This window comes from Sciurus carolinensis, chromosome 16 (assembly GCF_902686445.1).
Source record: "Sciurus carolinensis chromosome 16, mSciCar1.2, whole genome shotgun sequence".
Lineage (NCBI taxonomy): Eukaryota > Metazoa > Chordata > Mammalia > Rodentia > Sciuridae > Sciurus > Sciurus carolinensis.
Genome location: NC_062228.1, coordinates 58,497,155 through 58,514,722, shown reverse-complemented (window position 1 = coordinate 58,514,722; position 17,568 = coordinate 58,497,155). Strand labels below are relative to the sequence as shown.

The window sequence follows — 17,568 nt, the reverse complement described above, 5'->3', positions numbered from 1 at the left end:
GGGCTGGGCAGGCCGCGGACCGCCCTCGGTCCCTCCCCCTCACCCAGCCGTCAGGGGCTTTTAGCCCACCATTGGCTGTTCTTTCTGCCTGTTAGGATCGTAGTCGCCCCTATTCCCTCTTTCATTGGTTGCAACGCAAAAGCACACTGTTACGATTGGTCCAGTACCCTGCTATTTCCGTTCGGGAGCGGAGGAGGGGGCGTTGCCCAAGAGACGGGCAGGGTTCGATTACGCACCATGGGACCGCCTCCTCTGAGCGGCCGAATCCAACACTGATTGGATATGACCCCCACTCAAAGACGAGAGGGAGGACATGAAAGAAGGCGGGGGAACGGGCCTTGGGAGGCGGGACTTGGGTTGAACGGGACCAATGGATGAGTAGATCGCCCCCGCAGGCGTCCCGAATTCGCCGGACCAGTCCTTTTTCCGCCCAGGATTGGGCGGTTGTGGAGGCGGGCGAAGGGCGACGATCCGTAGAGAAGGAAGGAGAAGAGGAGGGTGTCGCTTAGCTGGGTTGGGATAGGTGGAGCGACGCCTGCAATTCCCTGCTGCAGAGAAGGCTCTGGGCGGGGCAAGAGAGCGTGAGGTTTTTACTGCGCAAGCGTTCTTCTGTTCTTTTCTCCCTCCATTCCCCGACCCCTTGATTCCTAAATCCTCTTCCAGGAAGCCTTCCCCTACCTCCCACCCCTTGCAACCTGCACGTTCGGACTTGATTTGTTAGGAGACCTAGCATCCCACTCATTAAGTAGAAGGTAAAACGGGGTTTCAGAGAGGTCGAGTGACTCGCCCAAGGCCACGCAGCCGGGAAGTGGAATTTATATCTAAGTTTTGAACCACTTTTCAATATATGTTGCCCGCCCCCTAGCACCACAAGGCTTCGAACAATTTCCATTATAGCAGATATTGAGTCAAAATTGATTCTGTCCTCCAACAGTCTCTGAACTATTCCAGGCAAGAAAGGAACCTAGTACTGACAACTGGTTAAAGAAAAGAATGGGCGAATTTGCTTGGCTTTGGCCCCACCCCCACCGTAGGCTCCCCGGAGGCTCTTTGCTTGACTGGCTGCTGGGAAGGCAAAGCCGCCAGAACTCCAACGCCTCAGGCTATTGAGAAATTTGGGGCAAAGGGAACTGGAAGAGTCCATTTGTGTCACACAGAGGAACAAAACTGCACCCCACCGGCCTTTCCCAATCTCAGTAGCTAGGCATTCCTGGAATAAGCCTAGGGGATGTGTCGTGGGTCTTGGGAAGCTCCACTCTGACTGCTGGGGGATCAGAGAAGGTTGAGAAGAGCCCACCTTCCAGATTCAATGGACCCTTCCTGTTGGGTTTCCAGGAATGGGGCTTGGGAAAGTCCATTCTGGATTCTAGGAGAACAGACATCTCTCAGCTGTTTTATTGACAGGGAGAGTTCATTTATTTTTCTTGTGTGTGTGTGTGTGTGTTTCTGTCTCTGTCTGTCTGTCTCTCTTTCTCTCTCTTTGGCTACATCCCCAGCCCTTTTCATTTTTTATTTTGAGACAGGGTCTCATTGAGTTGCTGAAGTTGACCTCGAACTTGGGATCCTCCTGCCCTGCCTCAACCTCCTGTGTCCCTGGAATTATAGACCTGAGCCACCGTACCCAGCCAGAGTCCAATTCTAAAACGCGGGGGCGGGGACAGGGTGGGTGCCTGTCCCTAAAGAGCACAGGGTAGACCCCTTACAAACCAAGGAAACAAAAATGTTTATACCAGATCTTGAAGATTACATAGATATATGAAGCTTTCCAGGGACATCCTTTAGTGACCTGGGAGAAGTACTTTCCCCCTGAGGATAAGGCCATTATTGATCTACATTAGCAGAGGGCTTTAAACACTTTTTGAGGGATGTGAAGTAGGGACATCCAGTATCCCAACAGGGAAAGTGTGACCCAAAACAGGGCAGAAAAGCTCTTCTACCCTGCCTCAGCCTTCACTTCCCTCACTTCAGCCAAGGCTGGGAACAGATGGCATTAACTCTGGGATTCTCCCTGTGGAAAAGGAATGTCTGGCCTCTAGGTCAAGAGCAGATGGGAGAAGCTGGGTACCTGTAATCCCAGCAATTCCGGAGGCTGAGGTAGAAGGATCACAAGTTCAAAGCTACCCTCAACAAATTAGTGAGGCCTTAAGCAATTTAGTGAGACCCTGCCTCAAAATAAAAAAATAAAAAGGGCTGGGAATGCGGTTTAGTGGTTAAGTACTTCTGGGTTCAATACCTGGTACCAAAAACAGGAGTGGGGAAGGCAGGTGTGGGTACTTGGTGCTTTTCCCAAACCCCCAGAGCCCATGAATTAGCCACAAATTAATTTTTTTCTTTCAGTCTTCTTTCTCTCTCTCTCTCTTTTTTTTTTTTTTTTTTTTTTTTTTTTTTTGCAATACTGGTAATTGAATGGAGGAGCTCCCCAGAATGCTAGGCAAGCATTGTAGCTCTGACCCACATCCCCAGCATCCTCTTTGATTATGTTTTAATTTGAGAGGCTGGGCTCAAATATGCAATCTCCTGCCTGCCTCAGCTGCCTGAGTATGGGGATTAGAGGCCTGTGCCATCACGCCTGGCTAATTTTTAAGCCTATTCCTAAAGCAAGGCCTTCTGAGGTCTAAGCGCCTCAGGTTGGGGAGGCCAACGGGGCCTTCTGCAGAACACTGGCGCTGTTTGATCTGGGCCAGGGGTATCCTGATGCAGCCCACAGGGCTCATGGGCTGACCCCCTGTTGAGTGACAGCAGCACTGTCCAATGGAAGCACAGTGGGAGCCACATATGTACATCTCAATGTACTCTAGCCACTTTGGTAAAAAATGAAAAAGGAAATGATCACTTTAATTACTTTTAGTAATAGAATGCCCTTACTTACTATGGGGTACTGTCCTAATCATTGAAAATATCAGAATTGAAGATGTATTGATAAAATCAAGAATCAATAAATGGAATGGATTCAAACTAAAAATCTTCTCAGTAAAGGAAACAATCAATAACATGAAGAAAGAACCTACAGAGTGGGAGAAAATCTTTAACACACACACCTCAGATAAAGCACTCAACTCCATGATACATAAAGAACTCAAAAACTTAACACCAAAAAACACAAATAGCCCAGTCAATAAATGGGCTAAGGAACTGAACAGACACTTCACAGAAGAAGAAATACAATTGATCAACAAACACATAAAAAAAAGTTCATCTCTTGCAATTAGAGAAATGCAAACGGAAACTAGATTTCATCTTACTCCCGTCAGAATGGCAACTATCAAGAATACAAGCAATAAGTGTTGGTGAGGATGTGGGGGAAAAGGCACACTCATACATTGCTGGTGGGACTGCAGATTGGTGCAACCACTCTGGAAAGCAGTGTGGAAATTCCTAAGAAAACTTAGAATGGAACCATCATTTGACCCAGCTATCCCACTCCTTGGTTTATACCCAAAGGACTTAAAATCAGCATACTACAGTGACATGGCCACATCAGTGTTTATAGCAGCTCAATTCATGATAGCAAAACTATGGAACCAACCTAGGGGCCTTTCAACAGATAAATGGATAAAGAAAATGTGGTACATATACATAATGGAATATTACTCATCCTTAAAGAAGAATGAAATTATGCCATTTGCAGATAAATGGATGGAGTTGAAAAATATCATGCTAAGTGAAATAAACCAATCCTCAAAAACCAAAGGTTGAAAGTCTTCTCTAATAAGCAGATGCTGATCCATAGTTGGGGTGTGTAGGGAAGAATGAAGGAACTTTGGACTGTACAGAGGGGAGTGTGGGGAGGGGTGGGGCAGGTGGGGATGGGAAGAAAGGTAGAATGAGACATTATTACCCTATACACATGTATGAAAAAGTTTTAAAAAATAAATAAATAAATAAAAGGCAAATTCTGGTGAAAAGAAAAAAAAGGGCGGGGGGAATGCATTGAATTCACCCAATCCACTGAACATCAGCGTGAACAACACAGAGCATCTGGAGTTCAGGTTGTTTCCCGTCTTGATCTTGACCACAGGGCTGACTGGGAGCTGCGCCTGGCCCAGCATCACAAGAGAGGATTATATGCTTGGAAAAAGATCCAAATTCAAAATTCCAAGGATGGTTTCTCCTATCACTTTCACACCACCGTAAAGTTAAAAAAAAAAAAATATATGAGTCAAACCATTGTAAACTGGGAACCATCTGAACATTTTATTTAACTCGGTTATGCAGAGATATCAGTTCAGCATCTTTAGCTCTCTGGTTTCCTAAGTCTTTGGAATCTGGTGTTTTATGCTTACACAGCGCTTCTCACTTTTGACTGGGGACATTGCAAACGCTCACAGCAGCGGACTTTTTTTTTTTTTTTTTTTTTTTTTTTTTTTTTGTGGTACTGGGGATCGAACTCAGGGCCTTGTGCTTGCAAGGCAAGCACTCTACCAGCTGAGCTATCTCCCCAGCCCTACAGCCGTGGACTTTTGACAGTAGCTGACCTGACAGTGGCCATCAGATTGAACAGCAAAGAACTAGAGACCTGGATTTGAGCAAGACCGGATCTGAGCAAGACCATTCTGGGTCTCCGGTAGGTCTACCAAGGTACTCCATGGGCTGGAAGGAACCACTCCTGATGTGGGGTTCATCTAGCCCCCCACCCAAAGGAAAGCCTGGGCTAACTCATGAGCAGGTTTTAAGACCACACCATGAACAAGGCCACGTTTCAAGTTCTAGATGAGTTTTGGCAAGTTCTTACTGGTTTTAAGATGTCAGGAGCCCCTCCAGGGGATCTTGGGTTGAACCACTATAGGTTCTAAGACTTGCACCTGGGCAAGTCGACTCTTGATTGCTTCTAGAAGAAGCAGATTCACCCCAAGTCTTTCCATTTTGGCAAAGAGGCCCTATATCAATCACCCAGGCAGTCCTTCCAGACCCTTCCCTGTCCCTTACCTCTAACCTACACCAGAACACATCCCAAAGCTGGCCACTTTCCCCCATGCCACCACCTCAGCCAGTGCAGGCCAGCAGCACGGTCATCTCTTAACCTGGATCATCAAGGAGACACACCTTGTTTGCCTGGCTCCCACAGTCTGTTCTCCATCTGCACCTTGTGGCCTTTAGAAACATCCATTAGGCCAGATGAATGTGACAGTGCACGCCTGTAACCCCAGCAATTCAGGAGGCTGAGGCAGGAGGATCAGAAGTTCAAGACCAGCCTCAGTAACTTAGTGAGGCCCTAAGGAACTTTATGAGACCCTGTCTCAAAATAAAAAAGAGCTGGGGATGTGACTCAGTGGTTAAGCACCCCTGGGTTCAGTTCCTGGTACAAAAAAAAAAAAAAAAAAAAAAAAAAAAAAAGAAAGAAAGAAAGAAAGAAAGAAAGAAAGAAAGAAAGAAAGAAAGAAAAGACATTAAAACAATACACCGCCCACCACCTGGATGGGGACATTCTGCCTGGACATTTTACTGAAATCATTATCATCCATCTGTGTCCTTGGGTTCTGCATCCTCAGACACAACTAACCATTGATGGAAAATATTCTGAAAAATTTTGTCTAGAGTGAATACGTACAGATATTTTTTCTTGTCATTACTTCCTAAACAATATATTGTAACAACTGTGCACATAGCATTTATGTTGCATTAGGTATTATACATCATCTAGAGATGATCTAAAGTACACAGGAAGATATGTGCAGGTTATATGCAAATACCATGACTAATCTATTGTTCGTTCTTTCTTTCCTTCTTTCTTTTTCTTATTTATTTATTTTGGTACTGAAGATTTAATCCAGGACAATTGACCGCCGAACTACATCCCCAGTCATTTTATTCTCATTACAAAATTTTTAAAAATTTTGAGACTAAGTTGCTGAGGCTGGTCTCAAACTGGCAATCCTCCTGCCTCAACCTCCTGAGTCCCTGGGATTACAGGCATGCACCACTGCATCTGGCTGCTATGCCATTTTATGTAAGAGACTTGAGCATCCACAGATTTTGCTATCTGCCAGGATCTTTGAAACCCATTCTCCATGGATAATGGGTGACAACTTAACTTGCTCTGTCACATATTTATAAACTGTGATCAAGTGTGGTGGTACAAGCCTGTGATCCCAGGTACTCGAGGAAGCTGAGTCAGGAGAATTGAAGTTCAAGGCCAGCCTCAGCAATTTAGCAAGGCCCTCAGTAACTTAATGAGACCCTGTCCCAAAATAAATAATAAAAAGGACCAGAAATGTAACTCAGTGGTAAAGCACTCCTGGATTTAATTCCTAGTTCAAAAAAAAAAAAAAAAAAAAAAGAGGGACTTTGGCTGGGCACAGTGGCACAAGTCTACATAATTCCAGTGATTTGGGAGACTAGGGCTGGAGATCATAAATTCAAGGCCAATGTGGGCAACTGTCTCAAAAAAAAAAAAAAAAAAAGGTTGCCTGGAAGTTCACTGTTACACTACCTGTAGGTTTGATTACACGTGGCTGCCGCCATTTTGAGACAACAGCCAGGCCCCATAGGACCCCTGGCAGGACTGACTGAGCCCCGTCTTCAGGATCCCTCAGCCGGACCGATCACTCCCTGCCTCTGGGGCCCTCACATCAACTGACTGCTCCCTGCCACCAGGACCCCCAGACCAACTAACTGTGCCCTAGCACTGGGACCCCAGACCGACTGATTGCACCTGGCCTCCAGGATCCCACAACCACACCAAACACACCCGACCTCCAGGACCTCCTGCTGACCACGGCCACACCCTGAGCTGCAGCTCCCCATTTGCCAGCACATTTCGAACCCAGAGCGGCCATCTTGGATAATCCTGGAAGCCATAGCTCCGATCTTTGCGTGGGGCAAATCCCATCTTGAGACGCCTGCTGGAGACTTGAAGCTCATTGTCAGGTACCTCTCATGCCTCAGGCTACTGAACTCTGGGAGGTTTCATTACTATATGACTGTTATACTGTAGATTTTCTTTTTTCTCCTTATTGAAAAATTTAAGTTTTTATTTCTTTACTTTTCTTGCTCTCTTTTCCTTTTGTTTACCTGTTCCCTCAGAGTCTCTTTCTCCCTTTTTTGTATGCTAACATCCAATTTCTTTTGATTACACTCTCACCCTTTCTATTATCTAGAATTTCTGTATATTCTTTTCTTATCCCATTAACAGCCACATTCTACATCCCTCTGCATCCTCTTTGTCCTCCATTAGAAACTGCAGACCTAAACTTCAGTTTATTTTACTGAAGATAATATTTGAACTCATTCTGTTTTTTATGATAATATTGTTATTGTCCTCATAGGGGCTATTTGGTCTAGGATTGCAAAGTGTCTGAATTGGGCACTGCTAATATTGATCTCCCCTTAAAGAAAGAGTTTTGGAAATCTATAGGACCACTATAAGCCTATAGGGGGAAATCTGCAATACCCCAGATCTGCACTGCTAGAGGGGAAGATACATGAACAACATGAAAACACAAGGGAAGAAAATGATCCAAACAAATCTAGATTCTATATTAATAGAATCCAATGACAGTATGTTAGAAGAAATGTCAGAAAAGGACTTCAGATTATACATGATTAAGATGATTCACGAAGCAAAGGATGAGATAAGAGAGCAAATGCAGGCAATGAATGATAATACCAATAAGCTGGAAAAGCAACTGTAGGAAGCAAAAGATCATTTCAACAAAGAGATAGAGGTTCTCAAAAAAAAAAAAACAAATGGAAATCCTTGAAATGAAGGAAACAATAAACCAAATAAAAAACTCAATGGAAAGCATCACCAAAAGCCTAGACCACTTGGAACCTCAGACAATGAAGACAAAATATTTAATCTTGAAAATAAAGTTGCCCAGAGAAGATGGTAAGAAATCATGAACAGAATCTCCAAGAACTATGGGACATCATGAAAAGACCAAATTTAAGAATTATTGGGATTGAGGAAGGCACAGAGATACAAATCAAAGGAATGAACAACCTATTCAATGAAATAATATCAGAAAATTTCCCAAACCTGAAGAATGAAATGGAAAATCAAATACAAGAGGCTTACAGAACACCAAATGCACAAAATCACAACAGATCCACACCAAGGCACATTATAATGAAAATGCCTAACATTCACAATAAAGATAGGATTTTGAAGGCTGAGAGAGAAAAGCATCAGATTACATATAGGGGGAGACCAATACGGATAGCAGCTGACTTCTCAACCCAGACTCTAAAAGCTAGAAGGCTCTGAAACAACGTATTTCAAGCTCTGAAAGTACATGGTTGCCAAGCAAGAATCCTATACCCAGCAAAACTAACCTTCAGATTTGAAGATGAAATAAAATCCTTCCATGATAAACAAAAGTTAAAAGAATTTACAAATAGAAAGCCTGTGCTACAGAATGTTCTCAACAAAATATTCCATGAGGAGGAAATGAAAAACAACAATGGAGGTCAGCAAAGGGAGAAACTAGTTAGAGAAAAACCACTCAAAGGAGAAACCAAGCCAACTTAAAAACCAAAAATAAGCCAAATGACTGGGAATACAAATCATATCTCAATAATAACCCTGAACGTTAATGGCCTAAACTCATCAATCATAAGATATAGACTGGCAGAATGGATTAAAAAGAAAGACCCAACAATATGCTGCCTTCAAGAGACTCATCTCATAGAAAAAGACATCAAGAGACTAAAGGTGAAAAGATGGGAAAAAACCTACCATGCACATGGACTCAGTAAAAAAGTGGGGGTTTCCATCCTTATATCAGATAAAGTGGACTTCAAGTCAAAGTTAGTCAGAAGGGATAAAGAAGGACATTTTAGGCTGCCGCCTCCTTCTTCTGCCGCTCCTGGAGCTGCTTGTGTGCTCGTTCGGTGCGGACTTGGTACCTCTTTTGTGAAGCGGCAGTGAGGAGACTCCGGCGCTTGCCATGGCCGACGAAAAGCCCAAGGAAGGAGTCAAGACTGAGAACAACGATCATATTAACTTGAAGGTGGTGGGGCAGGATGGTTCTGTGGTGCAGTTTAAGATTAAGAGGCATACACCACTTAGTAAACTAATGAAAGCCTACTGTGAACGACAGGGTTTGTCGATGAGGCAGATCAGATTCCGATTTGATGGGCAGCCAATTAATGAAACAGACACACCTGCACAGTTGGAAATGGAGGATGAAGATACAATTGATGTGTTCCAGCAGCAGACAGGAGGTGTCTACTAAAAAGGGAACCTGCTACTTTACTTCAGAACTCTGTTCCTACAGACCAAGAATATATTCTTAATTAGAAAACTGCAATTTGGTTCCACCACATCCTGACTACTACAGTATAGTTTTCTCTATTCTTTCATTTTCCCCTTCCCCATTCCTTTATTGTACATAAAGTAACTGGTGTATGTGCACAAGCATATTGCATTTTTTTTTAACTAAATGGCCAATGATATGTTTTGATTGACATCAAATGGAGATGGGATGGGGAAAAATACTGGTTCTGTGAAATTATCCCCTTTCTCCATTAGTGGCATGCTCATTCAGCTCTTATCTTTATATTCCAGTAAGTTATTTTGCTCTCACTGTTTTAACAAAATCAAAAAACAAAAACAAAAAAAAAAAGTGAACAACATAAAAATCCTTGCATACCTTGTTCGATTGGAGAATTTTAATGTTTTTCATTTATCATTGTAAAACCAAGGACAATTTTATAACTTTTTTGTACGTAGCTGTTACATGTAGGGCAATCTGTCTTTAAGTAGGGGTAAATTACTCTTAAAAAAAAAGATTCCTAGATAGTTTTCCCTTCAAGTCAAGCGTCTTGTTGTTTAAATAAACTTCTTGTTTAAAATGAAAAAAAAAAAAAAAAAAAAAAAGAAGGACATTTTATACTGCTTCAGGGAACCATTAATCAGGAAGACATAACGATAGTAAATATGTATGTCCCAAACAATGGTGCATCCCTGTACATCAAACAAATCCTTCTCAATTTCAGGAATTACATAGACCACAACACAATAATTCTAGGTGACTTTAATGCACCACTATCACCACTAGATAGATCTTCCAAACAAAAACCAACCAAAACTATAGAACTCAATAACACAATCAATAACCTAGACTTAATAGACATATATAGAATATTCCATCCATCAATGAGCAGATTCACTTTCTTCTCAGCAGCACATGGAACCTTCTCGAAAATAGACCATATGTTATGCCACAAAGCAGCCCTTAGGAAATGCAAAAAAAAAAAAAAAAAAAAAGAGATACTGCCTTGTATTCTATCAGATCATAATGGACTGAGAATAGAAATCAATGACAAAATAAAAAACAGAAATTACTCCAACACCTGGAGACTAAATAATATGCTATTGAATGAAACATGGATAACAAAAAACATCAAGGAGGAGATAAAAAAATTCTTAGAGGTCAATGAGAATGACGATACAACATATCAAAATCTCTGGGACACTGTGAAAGCGGTACTAAGAGGAAAATTCATTGTATGGAGCACATTCCAGAAAAGAATGAAAAGTCAACAACTAAATGACCTAACATTACAGCTCAAAGCCCTAGAAAAAGAACAGAATAACAGCAAAAGTAGTAGAAGACAGGAAATAATTAAAATCAGAACTGAAATCAATGAAATTGAAACAAAAGAAACAATTCAAAAAATTGACAAAACAAAAAGTTGGTTCTTTGAGAAAGTAAACAAAATAGACAAACCCTTAGCCATACTAACAAAGAGAAGGAGAGAGAAGACTCAAATTACTAAAATTCATGATGAAAAAGGATATATCACGACAGACACCACTGAGATACAGAACATAATGAGAAGCTACTTCGAAAATCTGTATTCCAACAAAATAGAAACTACTGAAGACATTGACAAATTTCTAGAGACATACACTCCTCCCAAACTGAACCAGGAGGACATACACAATTTAAACAGATCAATATCAAGCAATGAAATAGAAGAAGCCATTAAAAATCTACCATCCAAGAAAAGCCCAGGACCAGATGGATTCTCAGCCGAGTTCTACAAGACCTTCAAAGAAGAACTCATTCCGGTACTTCTCAAAGTATTCCAGGAAATAAAAAAGGAGGGTACCCTACTGAACTCATTCTATGAAGCTAATATCACCCTCATACCCAAACCAGGAAAAGACACATCAAGGAAAGAAAATTTTAGACCAATATCCTTGATGAATATAGATGCAAAGATCCTTAAGAAAATATTGGCAAACCGTACCCAAAAACATATTAAGAAAATTGTGCATCAAGTGGGGTTCATCCCTGGAATGCAAGGATGGTTCAACATCTGTAAATCAATAAACATAATCCATCACGTCAATAGACTTAAGGATAAGAATCATATGGTTATTTCAATTGATGCAGAAAAAGCGTTCAACAAAATACAACACCCCTTCATGCTCAAAACACTAGAAAAAATAGGGATAGTAGGAACATACCTGAACATTGTAAAGGCTATTTATGCTAAGCCCATGGCCAACATCATTCTTAATGGAGAAAAACTGAAACCATTCCCTTTAAAAACGGGAACAAGACAGGGATGTCCTCTTTCACCACTTCTATTCAACATTGTCCTCGAAACTCTAGCCAGAGCAATTAGGCAGACCAAAGAAATTAAAGGGATACGAATAGGAAAAGAGGAACTTAAGCTGTCACTATTTGTGGATGACATGATTCTATATTTAGAGGATCCAAAAACCTCCTCCAGAAAACTTCTAGACCTCATCAATGAATTCAGCAAAATAGCAGGCTATAAAATCAACACGCATAAATCTAAAGCATTTTTATACGCAAGTGACGAAACAGCTGAAAGGGAAATGAGGAAAACAACCCCATTTGCAATAGCCTCAAGAAAAATAAAATACTTGGGAATCAATCTAACCAAAGAGGTAAAAGATCTCTACAATGAAAACTACAAAACATCGAAGAAAGAAATTAAGGAAGACCTTAGAAGATGGAAAGATCTCCCATGTTCTTGGATAGGCAGAATTAATATTGTCAAAATGGCCATACTACCAAAAGTGCTATACAGATTCAATGCAATTCCAATTAAAATCCCAATGACATACCTTATAGAAATAGAGCAAGCAATCATGAAATTCATCTGGAAGAATAAGAAACCCAGAATAGCCAAAGCAATCCATAGCAGAAAGAATGAAACAGGGGGTATCGCAATACCAGAACTTCAACTATACTACAAAGCAATAGAAACAAAAACAGCATGGTATTGGCACCAAAACAGACAGGTAGATCAATGGTACAGAATAGAGGACACGGACACAAACCCAAATAAATACAATTTTCTCATACTAGACAAAGGTGCCAAAAATATGCAATGGAGAAAAGATAGCCTCTTCAACAAATGGTGCTGGGAAAACTGGAAATCCATATGCAACAGAATGAAACTAAACCCCTATCTCTCACCCTGCACAAAACTCAACTCAAAATGGATCAAGGACCTTGCAATCAGACCAGAGACCCTGCATCTTATAGAAGAAAAAGTAGGTCCAAATCTTCACCTTGTTGGCTTAGGATCAGACTTCCTTAACAGGACTCCCATAGCACAAGAAACAAAAGCAAGAATCAATAACTGGGATAGATTCAAACTAAATAGCTTTCTCTCAGCAAAGGAAACGATCAGCAATGTGAAGAGAGAGCCTACAGAGTGGGAGAAAATCTTTGCCACGCATACTTCAGATAGAGCACTAATTTCCAGAATATATAAAGAACTCAAAAAACTCTACACGAAGAATACAAATAACCCAATCAACAAATGGGCTAAGGATATGAACAGACAATTCACGGAAGAAGATCTACAAGCAATCAACAAACATATGAAAAAATGTTCACCATCTTTAGTAATAAGAGAAATGCAAATCAAAACTACACTAAGATTCCATCTCACCCCAATTAGAATGGCGATTATCAAGAACACAAGCAACAATAGGTGTTGGAGAGGATGTGGGGAAAAAGGTACACTCATACATTGCTGGTGGGGCTGCAAATTAGTGCAGCCACTCTGGAAAGCAGTGTGGAGATTCCTTAGAAAACTTGGAATGGACCCACCATTTGACCCAGCTATCCCACTCCTCGGCCTATACCCAAAGGCTTAAAATCAGTATACTACAGAGATACAGCCACATCAATGTTCATAGCTGCTCAATTCACAATAGCCAGATTGTGGAACCAACCTAGATGTCCTTCAATTGATGAATGGATAAAGAAACTGTGGTATATATATATACAATGGAATATTACTCAGCTATAAAGAATAATAAAATTATGGCATTTGCAGGCAAATGGATGAAATTGGAGAATATCATGCTAAGTGAGATAAGCCAATCTCAAAAATCCAAAAAACGAATGATCTCACTGATAAGCGGATGATGACACATAATGGGGGGTGGGAGGGGTGCAAGAATGGAGGAAGGAGGGACTATATAGAGGGAAAAGAGGGGTGGGAGGGGTGTGGGGGGGAAGGAAAAAAATAACAGAATGAATCAAACATCATTACCCTGTGTAAATGTATGATTAGATTACGCAAATGATATACGGTTACTCCAGGTACAAACAGAAACAACATGTACCCCATTTGTTTACAATAAAAAAAAAACAAAAACAAAAAAATTACGGATATAGCTCTGTAGCTCAGTGGTAGAATGCCTGGCCAGCCTGTATGAGACCCAGGGTTTGAGCCAGGCATGGTGGCACAGGCCTGTAATCCCAGTGGCTCAGGAGGCTGAGGCAGGAGGATTGCAAGTTGAAGGTCAGCCTCAGTAACTTAGTAAGGCCCTGAGCAACTCCATGAGATCCTGACTCTAATAAAATATTAGAAAGGGCTAGAGAGGAGCTGGGGCTGTAGCTCAGTGACAGAGTGCTTGCCTGGCATGTGTGAGGCACTGGGTTTGATCCTTAGCACCACATGTAAATAAACAAATAAAATAAAGGCATTCTGTCTATCTACAACTACAAAAAAAATTTTAAAAGGGGGGGATGTGGTTCAGTGGTTAAGCGCCCCTGGGTTCAATTCCCAGTACCAAAAAAAAAAAAAAGAGAGAGAGAGAGAGAGAGAGAGGGAGGGCTGTGATTTGGAGGCAGACAGGTAGAGAAAAGGCAACACGAGGACATGGGGAGCCTTCTGCCTGCTGGTGGAGGAGTGACTAAAGCCATCAGAAGTTGGGGAGAGGAGGGGGGCCCGGAGCTGACTCGCCCGTGGCCCTCAGAGGAAACCAGCCCTGCCTACACCTGCTGGTCTCCAAAACTGGGGGACAGTAAATGTCCATGCTTCAAGGCACTGGAAATGTCGTACTTTATTCCTGCAGTTTCAGGAAACTGACACAACCCCAGACACTTCAACATGCATGTCATTAATTACAGTTCAGGGTTCGTTTAGATTCTTTTTTATTAAGCACCATTTTGGACTGGATTGAGGAAATCCATGTGGTGGAGATCTAGAATCCTGGACCGGAAGAGTTCACTGTGACCCGCTGGGGGACGCCTTGGGCATGCACCTGTCCATACTCCCTACCCCCCCACTGGGGCCCAGTGGTTGAGTCCTTTATGAGGCAGGTCAGAGGGGACAGGGGACTCTGAGGGTCAGTGGTCAGAGTAAGTGGCGAGTCTCCCCCTGGGAGCAGGCCCTCCAATGCCATGGCGAGCGTGGTCGTGAAGACGATCTGGCAGTCCAAAGAGATCCATGAGGCTGGAGACCCTCCCGCAGGTGTCGAGAATCGCTCCCAGCTGGCCCCTGAGGCTCCCGGGGGGGTGACCAGTCCAGCCAAGGGGATCACGAAGAAAAAGAAAGCCGTGTCGTTCCACGGGTGGGTTTGTTGCTCCCTATTGGGGATGATCCCAATGCCAACACTGCCTCCAATGGAGCAGGAGTCCCACTGTGGGTGCTAGAGGAGGAGGGGGCGGAGGAAAAAGGGGAGGCGATGGGGGCAGACAAGGGGGTAACAAAGGACACATAGAGAAAGGACGGCAGAGAGCAAGAAGTAGCGGCTTGAGCCGGGCGCGGTGGCAGTAAATCCTGTAATCCCAGGGACTCAGAGAGGCTGAAGCAGGAGGATCGCAAAATTCGAGGCCAGCGTCAGCAATTTAGCGAGGCCCTAATCAACCTAGCGAAACCCTGAGCTCAAATTAAAAAAGGGCTGGGGATGTGATTCAGTGGTAAAGTGCCCCTGGGTTCCATCCCCAGTGAAAAAAAGAAAGAAAGTAGTGGACTGCCGTGGGGGTGGGGAGGGTCAGGAGAAGAGAGGAGACTAGTGAAGGGTCTGAAGAAAGCAGGTGGTGAGGCCTGGAGAAAAGAAATTGGGCAGCGGGGAAGGGATCCATGAAGGCAGTGGGCGGTGAGGCGGAATCGTAGGGTGAGGAGGCGGTGCAGGCAGGGGCCAGGCGGGCGGCCCCCGGGGACGGCATCCCCAGTGCCCCCTCTGCCTGCTGCCCTCCCCAGCGTGGAACCCCGGATGTCCCATGAGCCGATGCACTGGTGCCTGAACCTCAAACGGTCCTCCGCCTGCACCAATGTGTCATTGCTCAACCTGGCCGCGGTGGAGCCCACCGACTCCTCGGGGACAGATTCGACCACGGAAGACAGCGGTCCACTGGCGCTGCCCGGGCCCCCCGCCTCCCCCACCACGCCCTGGGCTCCAGATGACCCGGACATCACAGAACTTCTGGTGAGGGGCTCTGGCTGGGGCACACCAGCATGCTAACCCTGGTGGCAGGCAAATGCTGAGGAGGGGGAGAGGTGTTCGGAATTTGGACGGAGGCCCAGAGCAACTGCCTCCTTCCTTGACAGCCAGCAGTGGATCAGGGAGTGGTCTTTAGTGCCTTGGGTCACTTTCCAATGTCCCTGGTGAGACTGGGGTCATAAATAAGAATCACACCAGACCCTGCCCTTAGGGAGCCTCCAGTCTGGTAGGGGTGACAGACACAGACCAGGGTGATATATTCTGTAATGGAGGGGATCCCAGAGAAGGAACCCCGGAACCAGTCGGAAGGTATCAGGGAACTCGTCCTGGAGGAGGCAGTGCAGAAACTGGGTCTTGACGGATGAGTAGGAGTTCTCTGAGGGGCGTCACCTAAGAAGCTGGGTCAAAATGGAGAGGCAAGCAAGTTGCAGGGTAATTTAGGGAATTCCTGTAGGAGCATGGAGGGTTACAACTTAGGCCTTGAACTCCACCTCCCTGTACCCCGCTCCTGGGCTGGGCTTGACTGGCTCTACACAGACACTAAGAATTGCACTTATATAGCATGATCATGGTGATGCAAATATTTGCTGTCATTTACTGGAGCACTTTCTAGTTCTGAGAGCCTCCGTTTCCTCATCTGTAAAATGCATGCATTTGTTCTTCCAAGAAATATTTCTTTCTCTTTCTCTCTTTTTTTTTTTTTTTTTTTTTTTTTTGTACCTAGGATTGAACTCAGGGTCACTTGACCACCGAGCCACGTCCCCAGCCCTAATTTGTACTTTATTTAGAAACAGGGTCTTGCTGAATTGTTTTTGCTGAGGCTGGTTTTGAACTCCTGTCGCAGCCTCCGAAGCCCCTGGGAATACAGGCGTGCGCCACCGCACCCGGCTTCAACAAATATTTCTTAAATGCCTAAGATTTGCTGGGTGAGCCAGATGTGGTGGTGCATGCCTATAATCCCAGTGCCTCAGGAGGCTGAGGTAGGTAGATGGCAAGTTTGAGGCCAGCCTGGGCAATTTAGCAAGACCCTCTCTCAAAATGAAAAATAAAAAAAGGCTGGGGATGTAGCTCAGTGGTAAGGTAAAGTGCCCCTGGGGTCAACCCACAGTACCAGAAAAAATGAAAAAAAAAAAAAAAAAAAAAGGGGGCGGGGGAGAGGGTCTAGGGATGTGGCTCTGTGGTAGAGCACTTGTCTACCAGGCGTGAGGTCCTGGGTTCAATCCCCAGCACATGCACACCGTGCGCGCGCACACGCACACTAGAAAGGAAGGAAGGAAGAGAAGAGCTAGGAGCAGAGCAGATCTTGGCAAGGAGGGGGAACCTGAAGTTGGTCCCGAGGGCTGGAGTGCAGCATTCGAGAGAGACAAGGCTAGAGGGAGGGGTGGGTCGGGCTCTGGCCACACAGACAATGGGGAGCCACTGTGGGTTCCGGGGAGAAGGTGGCTGGGCTGGACATGATGCTGAACAAGAATCCTCTCCTTCCCTGAGACTCCGCTGGGACCTGGAGGGGGGCCTTTGGAGAGAAGGCAGGGAGCCCAGGGAAGAGGCCGGGCAAGGGTGCTGGGAAGGAGAACAAGGTGGGGACCTGCCCCCCAGGCTTCTCCTCCCCCAGCAGCAGTTCTCCTCCTGCCTCCAGAGCCTCGCTGGCTGTACTGCAGCTGTCTGCCTCCCACCAGAGCTATTTGAGTCTTGTCCCCCGGTGGCTGGTGACGCCTGAGAAAGAGCCCTGGGCAGCCAGATCAAGGCCTGAGGCAGTGTGAGCTTGCTGTGGGCTGAGGGAGTGCCAGCTTCCAGGTGGCTGCAGGTTCCTCCTCCGCAAAATGGAAACCGTAAAGACAGCCGCCTTGGGGTTCGGGATACAGGAAAGAGCAGAGAGAAGAGGAATGGGAGCAGAC

At 44.4% G+C, this 17,568-nt stretch overlaps 2 protein-coding genes across 2 annotated transcripts in view; both read left to right on the top strand.

The window, feature by feature from the left end:
- The first annotated feature begins 8,853 nt into the window (after positions 1–8,853).
- Positions 8,854–9,540, top strand: LOC124967309 (small ubiquitin-related modifier 2-like). The gene has a single exon (XM_047529466.1). It carries the CDS (start codon positions 8,889–8,891, stop codon positions 9,174–9,176), a length of 288 nt encoding a protein of 95 aa, XP_047385422.1. The 5' UTR covers positions 8,854–8,888; the 3' UTR covers positions 9,177–9,540.
- A 5,090-nt stretch (positions 9,541–14,630) lies between these two features.
- The window catches only part of Tsks (testis specific serine kinase substrate), a 29,232-nt gene continuing 26,294 nt past the window's right edge, over positions 14,631–17,568 (top strand). The window contains exons 1-2 of the mRNA XM_047530077.1: positions 14,631–14,800; positions 15,433–15,658. Coding sequence (XP_047386033.1) covers positions 14,631–14,800; positions 15,433–15,658 — 396 coding nt within the window. The remainder of the gene's footprint in view (positions 14,801–15,432; positions 15,659–17,568) is intronic.

Excerpts from the sequence above, each read along its gene's own strand:
- LOC124967309 (XM_047529466.1), top strand. The coding sequence starts at position 8,889 with ATGGCCGACGAAAAGCCCAAGGAAGGAGTCAAGACTGAGAACAACGAT.